The sequence below is a fragment of the Rousettus aegyptiacus genome, unplaced genomic scaffold (genome assembly GCF_014176215.1).
Source record: "Rousettus aegyptiacus isolate mRouAeg1 unplaced genomic scaffold, mRouAeg1.p scaffold_m13_p_9, whole genome shotgun sequence".
Lineage (NCBI taxonomy): Eukaryota > Metazoa > Chordata > Mammalia > Chiroptera > Pteropodidae > Rousettus > Rousettus aegyptiacus.
Window position 1 is genome coordinate 86,469,202 of NW_023416312.1, and position 19,116 is coordinate 86,488,317.

The window sequence follows — 19,116 nt, forward strand, 5'->3', positions numbered from 1 at the left end:
AAAGCATATATATTTCCACTTTATTAAAATATTGCATAGATACAGAGCAGTTGGGTACATCCATTCTAAGGCACTATTCTGGTTGGAATGCAGTTCCACAAGAGAAAAGAGAAGCCATTACATTCGGTATTTTTCATCTCTACATTCAGACTCCTCCCCCATTACATTTTATTGCTACTAGGATTTCAATTTTAACCCTACACTTATAAGCAGCATCATACAGGGACTGGGACGACAAGAATTAAAGATATATCCTGGCTGTAGCACGTGATATGATTTGGCACTTAACACAAACTCTCTTGCATTGTTCTCCCTTTGTTTCCCAACTCTTAACTAAAATTATTATAAACTCTTTATGAACCTGACCCATGAATTAATTTCTTTACTATAGTTTCCATTAAGCCTATAGCAGGACTAGTCAGGCATATAGTAGATACCCCAAAAATACTTATAATAAATATGACTTCCAAGAACGTCAATGAAATAGAAAACATACTTCCCCTAATTCTAGTTTAAGGAAAGGATGACTGATATCTTCATAAAGGGAAAATATTTGAATATCCTATTTGTTATATCTCATAACAAGGAACTAGGCTGAGTGAATATTTTCATGTATTAACAGCTTTAACTGACAAAGAGAGTTCTTCTTTTGCTACTGAAACTTGAGTCATTATCATGATTATATAAGAACAATTTATATAAGTAGCAATGTGTGTATGTGATTATAAGTAAAATAAATTCAAAGAGGACGTGAATCACTGAGCAACTCAAAAATTATCTGGATTAGTGACTCTCACCTCCTTAAAATAATATGTATGTATGTTTGAGTGTGTATTACATAAAAACGTATATGTGTAAAGAATTTTTCATAACACCTTTGAAACGATTGGAGATAAATAGGCTTAAAAGCAACAAGACTATACTGATACCTTTAGAAATATTTGTCAAAGGTAATACATTCCAAGGAATATTTTCAGAGTACTAGTTCTGTGGGTTGTTACTGGGTACACACGAAAAAGGTTCTGGGGTCAAGGAGGTTTGCAAAACATTGAGAAAAAAAGAGGTGTTTTTTCTGCCTTTACTGAAGGACCCGTCAGAGATTCTCATATGCTGATGTGCACTGTGAATACAGAAAAGAGAAACAGCGGGAAGGGATTTCCAAACTTATTTTCAGAATATATTATAGAACTAAGTATTCTATGACACACACTTTGGGGGCTCTGAATTAAAGAATGAGCAAAATTTAAAAAGCACTGAGAGACATATAGCTGAATAGTAAAGGAGAGTAAAAAGCACTGGGTACTGGCTCCTCAGTCAATCTAAATTAAATTAGGTTCAATTTGTATAACTTCAACTATCAAATGGATTCTCCCACATAGAACTTACTTATTCTTTGAATAAAAGAAATCAAATGAATAGCTCTAAACAGCATCGCCCCAGGCTGCCAACTAAACAGATTAGCAAACTTTGCAAAATTCAAAAGTAAAGGTTAAAATCTTAATTTCAAAAAATAATCTTAATTTCCTTAAACATAAAAATTATCAATGGAAATAACCCAGTTCTTATGAGGCAAATGAAATTCTCTTTATCCATGTGTTCCTGACACATTTTTATTATTTGACAAAATACACTGTCTCCTTTCTTGCAACTTGGGACACATATAAAGCTTTGAACTAACATAATCGCCTTTATGACAACAGATAATTATGGTGCTGCTATAATACATATATCAGATAGACATGGTTATCCATTATATTGACCCTATCTATATGCTTTATGCTTACATCTGATATGGTTGGCTTGGGACATAAAAATTTTCATTGTCATAAAAAAAACGTTGTACAGACAATATAAATCAAATCTAGAAAAGTTACAAGAATAGGTGGCTACGCTAGAATTCATATGCCTTGGGAGATGGGTTTTCAAAATAGTAAAAAAAAAAGTTACTCTTATAAGCTCAAAAAAAAAAGATTCTTCCAAGACAGACTGCTCCTACAGGTTAAGATTTGTTTTTGAGTTAGTGTCAATTTTTGTAGGACCTGTTTCCTATAATAATTCTTAAAGAAGTCCTCTAAAGTGAGTGACTTGGTGCATAATAAGGCCTGCTCTCTGTCTGAAGCTTTTAGAACAATGACTGCACTTGTATGGCTTCTCCCCTGTATGAATTCTTAAATGAATAACAAGGCTTGGTCGCTGTCTAAAGCTTTTCCCACAATAATTACATTTAAATGGTCTCTCTTCAGTGTGAGTTCGCTGGTGCAAAGTAAGAGCTGTCAGTCTACTAAAACTTTTCCCACAGTTGTGACATCTATGAGGTTTTTCACCTGAATGAGTTTTCAGATGTCTTTTAAGACTTGATCCATGACAAAAGCTTTTCCCACACTCAAGGCATTTATACGTCTCTTCTTCGGAATGGGTTCTCTGGTGCCCTATAAGGTGTGACCTCCGAGTGAATCGCTTTTTACACACAGTACATTCATAGGGCCTCTCCCCTGTATGAAGTCGTTGGTGTCTATAGAGATCTGAACTACGAAGAAATCTTTTTCCACATTCAGGACATTTATGAGGTTCCTCTCCTGAATGGATTCTCTGGTGCCCTGTAAGTTGTGACTTTCGGGCAAAACATTTTCCACACTGAGAACATCGATGAGGCTTGTCTCCTGGACTTTTTTTCTTATGGGGTCTAGGGTTCAGGGGTTCTTCCAAGTTGGAGCTCTCAGCTGTCTCTCCTGCAGAGGGGTTCTGATGATCTACAAGTTTTGTTAAATCTGTCTGTAAATCCTCCGGGGGGGTTTCCCATTGATTTTCTAACTGTACATAGTCTTTTGGTAAAATGGGACCATGGAGAGCATTCCCATCTAAAGTAACAAGAAATGGGTACATATTTTCCATTTTTTTCTGTTTTGAAGTATCTTCTTCATTTTCTATCCCAATCTCAAAACCTGGGAGAAGAAACAAAAGCTGCATGTCACTATGTTCCACAGAAAAAATAACATGAGGGAAAAAGGAAGGGTTATATTAAAGTATCAGGAGGAATACAGAAATTCCTAAATAGAATCCAAAACTTTTTTACCCTGATTAAGGTTGAATTTTTCTTTTATTTCTTCTCTAATATCAACGAACAATTACTTACCTATCTTGGACTCCAGTAACTGTTTAATTTCTTTGGAATCTTGTAGTTCTTTCACCCATGCCTCTTCTCTATGCTCCAATGGAAAGCTCATGTCAAGCTTTGGTATTGGATATCCTGGTCATCAGAAAGTTGAGAAGCATAATAGTTTGGGTTATCAAAGGTTTTTTTCCAGAATTCAGGTTGATATCTTGGACATATGGCTACTTTCACCTCAATGATTCTTACTTCACCTGAAATCTCTTACAAGAGTCATTTTTTTAAAGATAAGAACACTACAAAAATGAGAGAACATCCTTTTGTGCTCAGTTTAAAGCTATTCTCCTCTAATCTATGGAAAGGAGAGTGAATCAATTCTGTGCTGACATCAATGCACTAAATTACATCTGTATATTTTGATAATAGATTTATTTATGTTAGAGCCAAAATACAAAGTACATCTTCATAAAGTTCTGGCATATTAAAGCTGAGAAGTACTGCTATTGAGTACCAAGTGAAGAGTGAGGGGTAAAAACAGAAACTATGAAACTGTTTACTGGAATAATCTCAGTTGAGATTTTCAAATTAAAATGGAAACTTGGTTGGCAACAAGCAAAAGCAGTCTTTCTGTTTGTTTCAGTTGAACTCTAGAAATGGATTCCCTTGAAATCAACCCAAATAACAAACGAACAGTGTTTCTTACTGTTAATCTAAGGACAACCAGAAGTTTCTAGTACTCACTCTCCCCATGAGTCGTACCAACCCTTTCCTCATTGAGAGCCCTCCTGTGGCTCACATTCCTTTTCCACAGCCCTTCCTTGCCTTCTTCAGCACTGGCAAAGAAATTGGTCTATAATAAAATGTGGGTTGGAAATTGATGATTTTAGATCTAAATACAGGATGATTTTTAGCATTATTAAAATAACATTTGTAAGTTAATTGGATGGAAAGTTGAATTTCATAGCACTATATTAAACCATAGGAAATGGATGAAAATATTTTATATTTTCATGGAAAAAAGATTTTAAAAGATTAAGAATGGAATATTACTCAGCAAAAAATGAAATCTTACCATTTTTAACAACATGGATGGACCTACATGGTATTACTGTAAGTGAAATAAATTAGACAGAGAAAGACAAATACCATACGGTTGGTTTCACTTATATGTGAAATCTAAAGAACAAGATAAATGAATAAACAAAACAGAAAGAGACTCATAGATACAGAGAAGAAACTGATAGTTGCCAGATGGGAAGAGGTTGGGGGGCTGAGTAGGAAAGGAGAAGGAATTAAAAGTGCAAATTGGCAGTTACAAAATAGTAATGGGGATGTAAAGTATAGGATAGGGAACACGGTCAATAATATTGTATAACTGTGTATGGTGCCAGGTGGGTACTAGACTAATCAAGGGATCACTTTATAAATTGTATAAATGTCTCACCACTATGCTCTATATCTGAAACTAATATAAAATATTGAACGACACTGTAATTGAAAAAGAAAAAAGCTTCCAAATTAAAAAGAAAAACGCATATGAATTAGGTCTGATTGTCTTTGCTTTGGAATCCTTTTTGATTTTACCATTTGTCCCCTGTCTTCAGTGGAATCTATTCGGCATTTATCTCTTAAGGATCTGAGCTCTTTATTGATAAAGTAGACCTAACTCCCCCCCACCACACACAAAAGATTAAGAAACAAAAATGCATTTCAAATAAAATTCTGTTTACATTCACTAAACTGTTTTTGTTTGGATTCTGAAGCTAAGAGTGGGATGAAAGGGTAATATGGCACAGTTCAAATAAAACTGAAGGTCATAGATCAAAGGAAAGCTTCCATTAAGTAAAGGTGGGAGCATACTGAGACTTGAAATAAGCAGACCATAAAAAAGGCCTATGTGTAAAATACTGATTTATAATCTAAACATAGGGAGGTAGACAGACTTTCAACTTGATACCATCAGGAGCTCTGTGGATCTACTTACCAGTGAAACTGGTAAAAATTATTAAAGATAAAAACCCAAATATTTAAAGTCTTTCAAAGTGGTTCTAAGGGCATACGGCAGATTAGGAAATGTATAATTTAAAAAAAAAATGCTAAAATTCCCCAAGAACAGCGAGAGCCTTAAATATTTAAACCAAAACTTCTCTTTAGTTCCCTTCCCAGCTCCACACTAGACTGATGTAGCCCAGAGCCTAGGGCACATTCTCTTCCATCTCCCTGTTAGAGGGTTACCTTCCTGGGAGGGGCAGGACCTCAGCATTTCTTATCCTACCCTCAGCAGCTACCAATTGTTTAGTCTAAATTCTAGGCAATTCTAGCTGAGAGGTGGGGGCTCCTTTTACTTAGTTTCCAGTGTTGAGACAGAAGATCCACCTTCACTGTAGTATTGCTGAGAACACTAGGGCCCTAACTGCCCTTGTAAGGCAATTGTGTTCTTTTTTTATAATTGTGATTGTAAGGCCATAAGTAGTTCTAAGCTTGGAGAGGCAAGCCAAGAAAACGTGAGGCTCAGACCTTGTGCTTAGCTCCTAAAGTGGCAATGTTACTCAGAGATAAGCACCCCACTGTCCCCATATCCAGCTCCAGAGCAATGTATCAGAGATCTAGCCTTGGAGAAGAAGATGTGCATCTTCTCAAAGAAACGGATATCATTCATTTGCAACAGAGTTGAGAAGTTCAAGCCTAAGGGTACTCTCAAAAAGAGTGGAGGTTGTAATTAAAGGAAAGTGGAAACAGTTTGATAGGTTTATTGAATATACAGGCTAATCTGGAGGCTGACTAGTTTGTAGAAGAGAACTGAGTAAAGAGATAACTGGGAGTAGCTCTCCTGGGATCCAAACAAATTTCAAAAACTGACCTCAAAAATTAGCCATCAAAAGTGTTTGAATTTGATTGGATTAGTCTGCAGAACAATTTATGCTCCAGGGCATTGTTGAAAACAATAGCGCAATTAGCTTGTAATTAATAGCTGTGTCCGATCAGGGAAAGAGATAGCCAAAGAAAGCACTGCAAAAACTATTGTCATTTCAGGGTGACTGTTTGCATACCCAAGGTTGTACTCTTTGAAGGGCAACATCAAATACTTAACATTGCAAGGTGGACTAGACTTCACTAAAATAATCCAGTCATTCACTAAACGAACAAGCAAATAACTATAACAAGCCCTGAGGAGGGGGAAGAACACAGAGTTGCAATATTATCTAAAATGTTCAGTTTCTGGCAAAAAAAAAAAATGGTAAGACATGTAACTGGACAGGAAAGTATGACCTATGCACTAGAAAAAAAAGAGCAGGCAACAGAATCTGCCTGAGTGGCATATCACATCAAATAGAGAACACCAGTAAATATATAGACATTATTAAAAAAATCAAATGAAAATTCTGGAGATTAAAAGTACAATAGCAGAAATGAAAAATTCACTAGCATGGCTTAAGAGTATATTAGAACTGTCAGAAGAATTAGTGGACTTAAGACTGATCGATAGAGATTATGCTATCAGAAGAACAGAGAGAAAACAAATGAAAGAAAATGAATGGAATCATAGAGAAAAGTGGAGCACCATTAAGTGCACTGACAGACATATAGTGAGAGAACCAGGAGAGGAGAGAAAGAAGCAGAAAAAATGTTTGAAGAGATAATAGCCCCAAACCACTCAAATGTATTGAAAAACATTAATCTACACCTGTAGGAAGCTCAATTAATTCCAAGTAGGATAAGCACAAAGAGATCTACAAACAGATATATCATAGTAAAAATCCTAAAAGCCAAATAAAAAACCTTGAAAATGACTGGTCACTTTCAAAGGAACTCCAATAAAAGTTGAGTTCTCATCAGAAACAAGGGAGGCCTGAAAACAGTGGAATAATACTAGTGAAGTGCTCAAAGAAAAATGAAAACTCTCAACCAAGACTCTTATATCCAGAAAAGCTATCTTTCAAAAATAAATACGAAATAACAATATCTCTAATAAACAAAAAGTGAGAGAATTTACTGGTAGCAGACTTGCCTAACAAGAAATACTAAAGGAAGTTCCTTAGTTTGAAAACAAGTGATCTCACATGGATCTGAATCCACAAGAAAAAACAAGGGGCACAAGTAAGGGTAATTATGTAATTATAAAAGACAGTATAAATACAAATTTATTTCTTCTCTTAAACGATTCTAAAACAACTGTATAAAACAATAGATATGTACTGAACTGTTGGGCATATAACACATAGAAATGTAATATATTTGCCAATAACACACAAATGAGATGAGTGGGAGCAAAACTGCATTGGACTAAACAACTGAAACAACTTCAGTTAGTAACTTGAATCCACAGGAAAAATGAAGAAAACCAGAAGTGACAAATAATGTTAACATAAGTTATAATATGTACTTGTTTTCCTATCATCTCTCCACTCCACCAGTCTTAAAATTATATAAAGTAATACTTATAATAATGTATTGTTAAGTTTGTAATATTTTTGATGTAATATTACGATAGTAATACCATTAAGAGTAAAAGGGAATAGAGCTATATAGGAGAAATATTTCTATGTCTCATTGCATTTAGTATAAATTTGAAGCTGATTATGGTAAATTAAGATGTACATGCTAAACCTTAGAAACACTAAGAAAATAACTTAAATATTGAAAATTCATTAAGGGAAGTAAAATATTTATTTAGTGCAAAAGAAAGCAGTAAATGAGGGATAGAAGAACAAAAAAAGATTCAAGACATAGAAAACAGAAAGTAAACTGGCAGGTGCAAACCTAAACATATAAAAATAAGATTAAATGTGCATGGATTAAACAACTCAACCAAAAGGCAGGGATTATCGGACTGGATTTTAAAAATTCAACTATATGCCATGTTCCAGAGACACACTTTAGATACAAAGATACAAATAGATTGAAAGTAAAGGGATGGACCATTGATTCCTTTTCTGGGCATTTATCTGAAGATTATGAAAACAATAATTTGAAAAGATATATGCACTCCTATGTTCATTGCAGCATTATTTATAATAGCCAAGATAAAGAAATAACCTAAGTGTCCATCGATGAATGAACAGATAAAGATGTGTGTGTATGTGTGTGTGTGTGTATTTTTCCATTTCATATATGCCAAAAGCGTCGCATTTTGCTAACAGGGAATATATGCCAAACTTTAATATAAAATCAATTGATTACTTCCATTACTTTTAAATTTCTTCCTCCACTCTGCCAGCTTTCCACTCAGCCTACAATAGGACGTGCTTCATATAATACACTGAAGATCTTTTTATTCATTTAAAAAGGCAGTAAAAATGTTAAGTAACATTTAAACTATGGAATAATAAGTTTTACATCATTTTGAAAAGCATACTATATCATTTTAAGAGTGATGAGAAAGGGGTCATTTCCTCTCCTACTAATTGGTATATTTTACTTGTTTCATTCATTCTCTCTCTTGTTAAATACATTGGACTTTCCTGTGCTTTAGAGAATAAAGATTAAAATCAAGAGTAATAGTGCTACTTGGCATATATGATCTTTGTACCTGGCACTGTTCCTAAGAGGAGCAAATTAACATGGGTAATGGGGATGAACATGAAGAAAGATTTATAATTAAACATTACTAGATAATATTTGAAGAAATAAAGGCTGAAAACTTTCTAAATTTGATGAAAGTCACGGATATAAACATCCGAGAAGTTCGACAAACTCCAAGTAAGATAAACTCATGAGTCACACAAAAATACATTTTTTCAGACCCAAAATATCAAATTATAAACAAACTCAAAGTAACAGAAGTCATTTTCCTACCTAACAAGGAAGGTAATTTGTTGATGAGTGATATTATGTTGGTAGTTTTCAATAAGTAAGACCCTGAGAAGTTTTCAGAAAAGGAATTAATATTTATTTTGTTTTCCCTAGGTCTGGAACAAGTGACTATGCTGTTTTGGGGACCACAGAATATTCATCAGATCTCAATATTACTCCGTGATCCCAAGTGACCCACTCCTTAGAGAAAGCCATGCTTTATGTTTTTTTCCAGTAACCTGCTATTGACCAGACTGTACCTTAGGTATTTAAAATATGCAGTAGAATAAATGTCTTTTCTAAAGTGCCACAATTACTTTTGGATTAATTCAGTATAAATTACTTTAAAAGAGATTCTTATAACTTTTGGCATGCTACAATAGGAAAGGGTGACCATTTTAATGAAAAATTCATATAGCTATGTTAAAAAGTCATACTGTATTACTACAATAAATGTTAACAATTTTAAACAATTAAGACTGTAAAATTTTTTTATTTTCTGTATTATAGTGGCTGCAATATTAATGTCTTAAATTTTCAATATTTGAGCTTATTTTCTTTAATTCTGACATGATAAAAAATTCAGAAGAATTTGAGATCTTGGTCCCCAGCATATGTTATCCATTTGGCTGAAATAAACTCTTATAAAAATTTAAAGAAAAAGGAAGAAAAATGTTAGGGAAGTACCTGAGATTTTCATGCATGTATATTTGGCATATTATGGAAAATTAGGCAGAAAGTACCAATTCTTAAAAACTGTGCCCAGAAATCATGTAAAGCAAGTAGGAATACTGGTTATAAAATATTCAATACAATACTGTATTAACTCGTTAAATTCTATACCTGAATTTCAATAAAATTTTAAAGGTAATTATAGTTGTCTTTGTGTCACTTCATGGCAGTCTGATGTTATAACTGGTTCTTGGAATTTTTAATTTAGGAAAAGAAAAAAATATATAACTGGTTTATGTAGATGCCTAAAAACAAATGAAAACTGATATATTCATAACATGTATTCATATCAAGATACAAGTTCAGACGAGTGTAGGGATAGAGCTCTTTTTTCCTCTTTTCTTCATTTCTTAAATTAAAAAATGTTAGACATTTATACTATCCATGAAGTGATCCCCCCAATTACTCTATGCCAAGGTACATTATAATCAAACTTCAAAAAGCCAAAGACATAATTTTGAAAGCAGCAGAGAAAAGAGACTCATTACATACAAGGGAATCTTAATAAGAAAATAAGCAAATTTCTCATCAGAAACTGTGGAGGCCAGAAGGCAGGAGGCTGAGACATTCAAAGTGCTAAAAGAAATAAACTGTCAACCAAGAATCCTATAGATGTAGCAAAACTGTCCTTTGAAAGTGAGGGAGAAATTAAGACAGTCCCAGATAAACAAAAGCTGAGGGTGTTCATTACCACTAGACCTGTCCTGCAAGAAACGCTCAAGGGAGTTCTGCAGGATGAAATAAAAAGAACACTAGTTAGTAACTTGAAGCTATATGAAGAAATAAGTATTTTGATGAAGGTAAAGAGGTGGACAATTATAAAAAAGCTAGTATCATTTAATAATGGATTATATTCTACTTTTTGTTTTCTACATGATTTAAGTAACACATTTTTAAAAACACAATTATTAGTCTAAAAGCTATTATTATTTTAACTTGTTTGTAACCCCATATTTTCTTTTCTATATGAGAGACTAATGCATTTAAAACCATTATTAGTTTATGTTTTAGGACACATAATACATAAAGATATACTTTAGTGACATCAACAACCAAAAGGAGTAGGGATGTAGCTGTAAAGGAGTGGAGTTTCTGGATGTTATTGTAGTTAATATGTTATAAATTCAAATTAGTATTATAGCTTCAGGCTATGAAATGTAATCCCCATGGTAACCACAAAGAAAGTAGCCATAGAATAAATGCAAAAAGAAATGATAAAGGAATTTAAGCATTTTGCTACAAAAAAGTCAACTAAACAGAAAAGAAAACAGTAATGCAGGAAATAAGGTACAAAAGGTTATAAAGTATAGTGAAAACAAATAGCAAAATGATCAAGAAGTTCCTCCCTATCAATAATTACTTTAAATGTAAATGGATTAAACTCTCCAATCAAAAGACAGATATTGACTGAATGGATAAAAACATATGATCCAACTATATGCTGTTTACAAGAGACTCATTTTAGATCTAAAGACACAAATAGATTGAAAGTGAAATGATGGAAAAATATATTCATGTAAGTAGTAACTAAAAGAGAGCAAGGGCAGCTACCAATATCAGATAAAATTGACTTTACATAAAAAATACAAGACAAAGAAAGACATTATATATTAATAAAAGATTCGATACAGCAAAAAGATATAATAATTATAAACATTTGCATATTTAATAACAGACCATCAAAATATATAAAGCAAAGACTGACAGGAATGAAAGTAGAAATAGACAGTTCTACAGTAATAGTTGGAAACTTTAATACTCCACTCTCAGTAATGGACAGACCCATATAGAAGATAAGCAAGGAAATAGAGGACTTGAACACAATAAGACAATTCAATCTAATAGACATTTACAGAACACTTGAATTAAGTGTTGTTATGGAACACTTCAAGAACAGCATACAAATTCTTCTCAAGTGCATATGGGACATTTTCCAGAATACAGACCATATGTTAGCCCGCAAATAATTCTCAATTGATTTAAAAAGATAGATACCACACAAAGTATTTACTCTAACCACAACAGGATGAAGTTAGAAATTAATAACAGAAGAAAAATTGGAAATTTGACAAATTTGTGAAAAACAAATAACACCCTCTTAACCAATGAATCAAAGAAGGAATCACAAGGGAAATTAGAAAATACTTAGTGATAAATTAAAATGAAAATACAACATTCCCCAGCTTATGGGACATAAGGAATGCAGCACTAAGGGGGAAATTTATAGCTATAAATACTTAGATTAATAAACAAGAAAGATCCCACAACAATATAACTTTACAAATTATGGAACTAAGAAAAAGGGGAAAAAACTAAACTCAAAAGCTAGCAGAAGGAAGGAATCAATAATGATTAGGCAGAAATAAATAACATAGAAGCTAGAAAAACAATACAGAGAATCAATGAAACCAAAAGTTGGTTCTTTAAAAAGATTACCGAAATTGACAAACCTTTATCTGGATGGTCTAAAAAAGAAAGAAGGCTGAAATCACTAAAATCAAAATTAAAGTGGAAACATTACTAATTATTGTACATAACTGAAAAGGATTATGAAAATCTGCATGTTAGCACATTGGATAATCTAGATGAAATGGACAAATTACAAGAAACACAAAACCAACCAAGACTAAATTATAAAGAAACAGAATTAGTAAAGAGACTGAAATCAGTAATCAAAAATCTCCTGCTGAAGAACATCCCTGGACCTGATGGCTTCACTGGTGGATTCTATCAAACACTTAGAGAAGAACAAATACCAATGCTTCTCAAACATTTTTTAAAAAATCAAAGAGGAGGAAACACTTCCTAACTCATTCTGTGAGGCCAGCATTATCCTGATACCAAAGCTAGAAAAAGACACTATAAGAAAACTATACACCAATATCCCTTATGAACACTGATGCGAAAACCCTAAACGAAATATTAGCTAACCAAATTCAGCAGCTTATTAAAAGGATTATACACCATGACCAAGTGGTATTTGTTCCTGGAATGCAAACGTTTTTCAGCATATGAAAATCAATCAATGTAATACACCACATTAACAGAATGAAGAATAAAAAACATGATCATCTCAATAGATGCAGAAAAAGCATTTGATAAAATTCAACATCTGTGGAATAGAATAGAGCGCCCAGAAATAAACCTTTACATACATGGTCAAATGATTTTTAACTAAGATACCAAGATTAGTCACTGGAGAAAAGACAGTCTTTTCAAGAAACTGTGTTGCAAAAATTGAATATATACATTAAAAAAATGAAGTTGGACCTTTAATACCATATACAAAAATTAACTGAAGATGGATCAAAGACCTAAAAGTAAGACCTAAAAGTATAAACCTTTTAGAAGGGTATAAGGCAAAAACTTCATAACACTGGATTTGGCAATGATTTCTTAGATATGACCCCCCCCCAAAAAAAAAGCATAGGCAATAAAAAAAAGTATTCACAGAGTACTTCATGAAAAATTTTAAAATTTGTTCTTCAAAAGATAATATCAACACAGTAACAAGGCAATCCATAGAATAGAGAAAATATTTGGATATCATATATCTGATACGGAATTAATATTTATAATATATAGAGAACTCTAAAATTCAACAACAAAAAACAAACCAAATAAAAAAGTGTACAAGAGGTTGAATAGGCATTCTCCAAAGATAAACTCATGAAAAGATGTTCAACATCACTAATAATTTGGAAAGTGCAAATTAAAACTACAATGAGATACAATCTTGCAGCTACAAGAAATGCTATTATCGAAAACAAAAACAAATGCCCAGAAAATAACAAGTGTTGTCAAGGATGTGGAGAAATTGGAAAGCTTGTGCACTGTTGGTGGAAATATAAAATGGTACATTCACTGTGGAAAATAGTACGTGGTTTCTTAATTAAAAATTAAAAAATAATTAATTTAAAAATAGAATAACCATATAATCCGGCAATTCTACTTCTGATTTTCGATACCAAAAATAAGAAAAGCAGAGTCTCAAAGAAAAATTTGTACACTCATTTTCAGAGAAGCATTTTTCATGATAATTAAAATGTAGAAGCAACGCCAGTATACATTTCTGAAAAAGGGATAAGCAAAGTACAGTATACACACACAATGAAATATTATTCAGCATACATGCTACGACATGGATGAACCTTGAAGACATATGGTAAGTGAAACAAGCCACTCACAAAAAAGACAAATGCACAATTCCACTAATATGAGGTACATAGAGTAAGCAAATTCAGAGACAAAAAATTGAATGATGGTTGTTAGGGGTTGGGGGAAGGTTGAAACGGCGGTTATTGTTTAAATAGGTAGAGAGTTTCAGTTTCACAAGATGTAAAGGTTTATGGACTTGGATAGTGGTGATGGCTTCACAACATTATGAATGTATTAATATTGAATTGTACATGTAGAAATGTTTACGAAGTTAATCTAAGATTATGCGTATCTTGCAAGAAAACAATGAAAAGGAAAAAAATAGGCTTCTAGAGAAGACTCATTAGCCAAAAGAGTTTTGAACCCCATTCAAGCTAACATGCTTTGTGGCCAGCTAATCCCAGAGAGACATTTCCTCCTCTTATCCTTTATCAGAGTGATCCCTTTTCATCTGGTAATGGGTTTCTATGCAGCCGCACCCCTGGAGGGCTCCTGAGCTCTCAAAAGGGAAATGAAGGAAAGGAAATGAAACCCTTGCCTTACCAGGGTCCAGGAAGGGGTGGCCTTCCCCAGCAGCACCGTAGCTCAGCTCCTGTGGCCCTGCCTGTGGGATCCACACCTCTGCCACCGGGGCCTCAGAGACAGGTCCCATTGCTTGGAGTGGGGGTGACTCCAGGTGGATGTCTGGAGGTATGTCTGCCATTCCCACTGCTGCCAGGTCTTCCAAGAGCACTTCCTGTCTATCCATCTGGGGGGAAACACCAAAAACCATCACTCTAAAGTCTGGACCACCAGTGCCCAGTAGCAAGATAATGCAAGACATGCAAGCCATTTAAAATTTTCCAGTGGCCATGTGAAAAACAAAAGAGGTGATCTTAATACTATGTATTACTTACCCAATATATCCAAAATATCATAATTTCAGAAAGTAATCAGTATAAACAATTATTGAGATAGTTAACCTACTTTAGTTTTCACCCAAAGTCTTCTGAAGTGGTAGGCATTTTATACTTACAGCATTTCCCACCTGGACTAGCCACATTTCTAGTGCTCAGAGACACACTTGGCTGGTGGCGACCGTACTGGTAGGGCAGGATCAGACCACACACAGACAAAATCATGTGTGGTAGGCCAAACAAGGAGAAGAGGAAAGAAGGGAAACCGCGGGCTCACTCTATGCCGGGGGCAGGAAGCGGTAGAACAGTCCTGTTCAGGCAGGCTAACTGCTCAGCCCTGTCATCACACCAGCCTCAAGTGCCCCTAACGCCCAACTAGAAGCACTTCCTCTCTTCTCCAAAGATGTTTCTCTGTGCTGAGCTGTGCATTCCCCAACCAGGTTTTACTGGGTGGCTCTGAACAGAGGTCATGGCCACTGCCCCCAAGAGGTGTTTTGGATATGATGGCAAGTGGTGGCTATCAGAAATTTGTTGGCACAGATGGGAGCATAGGTCACGCACAGTGCAGAATTGTTCCGGGTCCCTACCAACTTCGGAGCACCCTCTCAAACAGTCATGTCAGCAAAAAGAACCTGTCAAGAACCTCACCCTATTGGTCATATAAACACAACATATTTTTTGCACATTTTACCATGACTTAAATTTTCTAGGAAAGCACTACTTCGGAAATCAAGGAGAGACTATACTGCTAATTGTTCAGAAATGCCAAGCGTGTTTGCCTCTGGAAAATCACATGACCAGCATCCATACCTCTCGCCGTGCGTGAGCTCTTTCAGTCTGAATTTCTGGTTGTTGCCTTCGCAGTGAGTCTTTGCGGAGAGGCAAGCATCTGACCTCTTCATGAGGTCTTCTGGTGCACTCATGCCCAGTCATGTGCACTCTGAAATGGTTACTGGTTTATAATAAACTATGTTCCTTTTCATTTATATACCTTCTAGACCCTACTCGACTTTGGGTTGACGTACATTTTTGTAACGAGAAAGATAGTAAATATTGTAGGCTTTCTGGATCATGTTGTTCTGTTGCCAAGTCTTTTTTTTTTGTAAACAATCCTTTAAAGGTAATAATCATTATTACCTATGTAAGTAGGTTACATTATCTATACATTTCATTTTAGGATAGTAAAGGAGGCCTTCCCAAATATTTGAGGAGTTGGATTTAATAGTTGAGAAATCACTGACCCATATGCTAACTCCGAGAAAAAGAGAATGTGAAAATCACTGCAGGGAAATCTCGGGACACAAAGATAAAACATCTAATAAAGTACCAGATGTGTCTCCTACTCTACTAGTCTAATTATCCGGATCCCAAAGTTTTTCTCACCTGCTGCTCTGGTATCTCAAGTTCTCTCTGTAAGTCTTCTATCAGTGACACAACTCTTTCTCTGTTCTCTGGGCAATGTTCCCTCACCCAGGTCTCTATCTCTGTGGGCAGAATTGTTAGGAACTGCTCCAACACTAGAAGCTCTAGGATTTGTTCTTTAGAACGCATCTTTGGCTTCAGCCATTGACAGCAAAGCTCCCAGAGTTTGTTGAAAGCTTCATGAGGCCCCGCTGCTTCTTTGTACTGGAACTGCCTGAAGCGCTGACGGAAGACTTCAGAGTCAGTATCATATTCTTGAAACACTGAGCCCTGATTCAAGGAGGCCTGGATTGCACAACCCAGGGCCACAGCCATCGTCCCTTTCCAGCAGTATACAATTTATCTGGGGCCGGAAGTCTCAGATGCCAATTTGCTTCTTTGTGTAATTCTTTTGGGGGAGGCACCTACAATTGAGGACCAAACAAATGAGAAAGGAAAAACAGTGGTTACCAGAGGGCACCTTACCTCCCGCAATTGCTTACTTTTCACCAAAGCCCTAAAAGAGCAGATTATAATCTTTTGGAGGCTTTGAGAATCTGATGGAAGCTAAAGACTCACTTCCCAGAAAAATACACATACCCATGCAATTCTGCATACAGGTTTAAAAAGTTGACAACATCTTCAAGACCATCCATAGGCTCTCTAGAACTGTGCTGATTCCAATATGGTAATCGAAAGTTCTATGTGGCAGTTTAAGCTTAAATTTTTTAAAAGTAAAAGTTCAGTTTCTCATTCATACTATTCACATTTCACATGCTCAGTAGAGAGTTCTATTGGACAGCTGTGTTAAAATTCCTTGTAACAAAGGCTAAGGATCCCTTCCCTTACATGAGCGCCTATAAATATGGTGGCCTATATCCCCATTCCCAGTCTAGTATCAATTTTCTTGTGTTTCTGAATATAGGTGGGCCACAGGAGAAACTGGGGAGCAACACAGAAATACTGGTGAGTAACCCTGAAGGTCCATCTAGCCACGAGTAACCATTAGTCGCCTGCAGTCACAGGCATCTTAGTGAGAGGCATGCCTGGCGAAGGCAGCAACTCAATCCTCATTCTTCTCCACTCGGGGTATGTGTAGTTCAGCCAACATCACCGTGACCCTCATGGCATTCCAAGTCATTTTCTCAGGAGAAAAAGAGCTTGCCCAGGGCAGGCCATCAGGAATCTGGTCTGCATTCATAGTGAAGGACCATTATCCCATTCAGCACACTGTGTGCCAGGTGCTGATCCAAGCCTCCTATGTGTACTAGTTCATTTAGCCCTCACCCAATGGCAGGAAGTGGGTGCTAGTATAATGCCCTGAATACGGATGAGGGGACTGAGGCTTGAGGCTTAGGAGGACTGAATAACAGGTTCCAGGTCCCATTGCAAGTGCCAGTGGGAAATGGCGATGAGGTGAGAATCCATACACCCCTGCAATGCTCATGTGTAAAAACATCCAAATGGCCTTAGTGCAACCTCTGAGGTCACAGAGGCGGTCTCATACATGTCTCCGCAGGTGTGGAGACCAGTACTGCCCATCCACTATGGGTGCTCGCTCGCTCTCTCTCTCTGCATTTGCCCACACACCTCACATACCTGTCCCTTAGATGAGATCAAGAAAAAAAATACAACATTCCAGTCCCATCCCATCCCTGGGCTAGTTTCCTAAATGACACACAAGTCTCTCTCTGCAGCATCCAGTTCACAATTGCCTGTGGCGGATCCAACTGCATGGAAAGGGAACAGCACTGCCTGCACCTGGCACAGAGGCAGAGAGTGCTCCAGGATTGTTTTGCTCGCCAGGACTCCTTCCCTAGAAGCTTCTTTTCCCCCTTCTAGGCATCTAACGGTCGCTAGAGGGCATCAAGGAACCATGCCGGTTTTGGCTTGGGACCCACCGTTCATGTGCTGCAGCTTCACAGCTGGAGAGCCCTCCCCCGAGTGACCTAAACCTTCCCGCATGGCTTCCAGGGAATCGACCCTCCGGGTTTCTTTCCATCGGCCCTTCCAGATGAAAACTTCACTTCCCCTCAGGGCCGATGGCCTCTCCCCAAACCCTCCTGACGGAACCCACGCTCACAGGGCCTGTGGATAAAAAGGCGTGCAAAAAGAGGAAAGGGGCGCCGTGAAAAGAGGGCAGTAGGTGAAAGTTTATGGGGGCAAATCTCGAAACGTCTAAAAGCGAGTTTAAAATAGGATGCCGTGGCAAGGGCGCAGTCCCAACGCGGTCCTGAGTGACGATATCTCGCTTCCTGGAGGGGCTCGCCCAGCCCTGGAGGACCCCCGGGAAGGCCCGTCCGTGTCGCAAGGAGCAGTGGCGGGGACCCGGGAGGAGAAGAGGCCCGCGCGACCCGTCGTTTCTCCCCACGACCGCCGCTGGGTCGGAGCTCCAGAAGACCAGTTCACATTGCCCAAACAGGATGGGAGCCCCACTCCCCGCGCCCCAGGGACGGACACGCCCTCCGGACGCTCCGGGACTCACCGCCTCGGCGCCCACGGCTCTCCTTGCTCACCCGGTGCAGTACCAAGGGCGCAGGCGCGGACCGTGCAGCCGACTACAACTCCCGGCAGGACGCAGGCCACCCAACCCGGAGCCTGGGCCCACAAGATGCTGACGTGGAGGAGGTGGGCTTTTCTTGGCCCCCCCCCAGGCTTCAAGCCGCTTTTGACCGGATCCCATTTCCGGTCCTAAACGCTTCTAGGTCCCAGGGGATTGGGTGGGACGAGTCGTGTTCTTGATTCTAGCCAGGACTTCTCTCCCATCAGCCCTAGAGAAACTGGAGCGGTTGAGGGGTGTAAACCAAAGTAAATTTTATACTGTAATAAAGAATAAAAGGCATTTATTTAGGCATAAAGGAATTGCTGCCCAGGAGACACAAATTCAGGTAGTAACTAAAATGTTATTCCACTGAGACAAAGGGAAGGCCCTCTTATGGTGAGAGTTCTCACCTACATTCTCATTTAGGTCCTCTTTATGTAAATGAGATGTTCAAGTGATGTGGTTCTGATTTAACAGGGCAGTTC

At 37.0% G+C, this 19,116-nt stretch overlaps 1 protein-coding gene across 2 annotated transcripts; it reads right to left on the reverse strand.

The window, feature by feature from the left end:
- On the reverse strand, nt 1-18,669 carry ZNF449 (zinc finger protein 449). 2 transcript variants are annotated; one of them, XM_016123579.2, is made up of 5 exons: nt 18,575-18,669; nt 16,072-16,514; nt 14,336-14,540; nt 3,134-3,247; nt 1-2,942 (listed from the first exon to the last, which is right to left on the reverse strand). In XM_016123579.2, exons 2-5 carry the CDS (start codon nt 16,423-16,425, stop codon nt 2,059-2,061), a joined length of 1,557 nt encoding a protein of 518 aa, XP_015979065.1. In that variant the 5' UTR covers nt 16,426-16,514; nt 18,575-18,669; the 3' UTR covers nt 1-2,058. The 2 variants fall into 2 exon arrangements, with proteins under 2 accessions (XP_015979065.1, XP_015979066.1); XM_016123580.2 differs by lacking the exon at nt 18,575-18,669 and adding an exon at nt 17,991-18,493.
- Nucleotides 18,670-19,116: the final 447 nt, after the last annotated feature.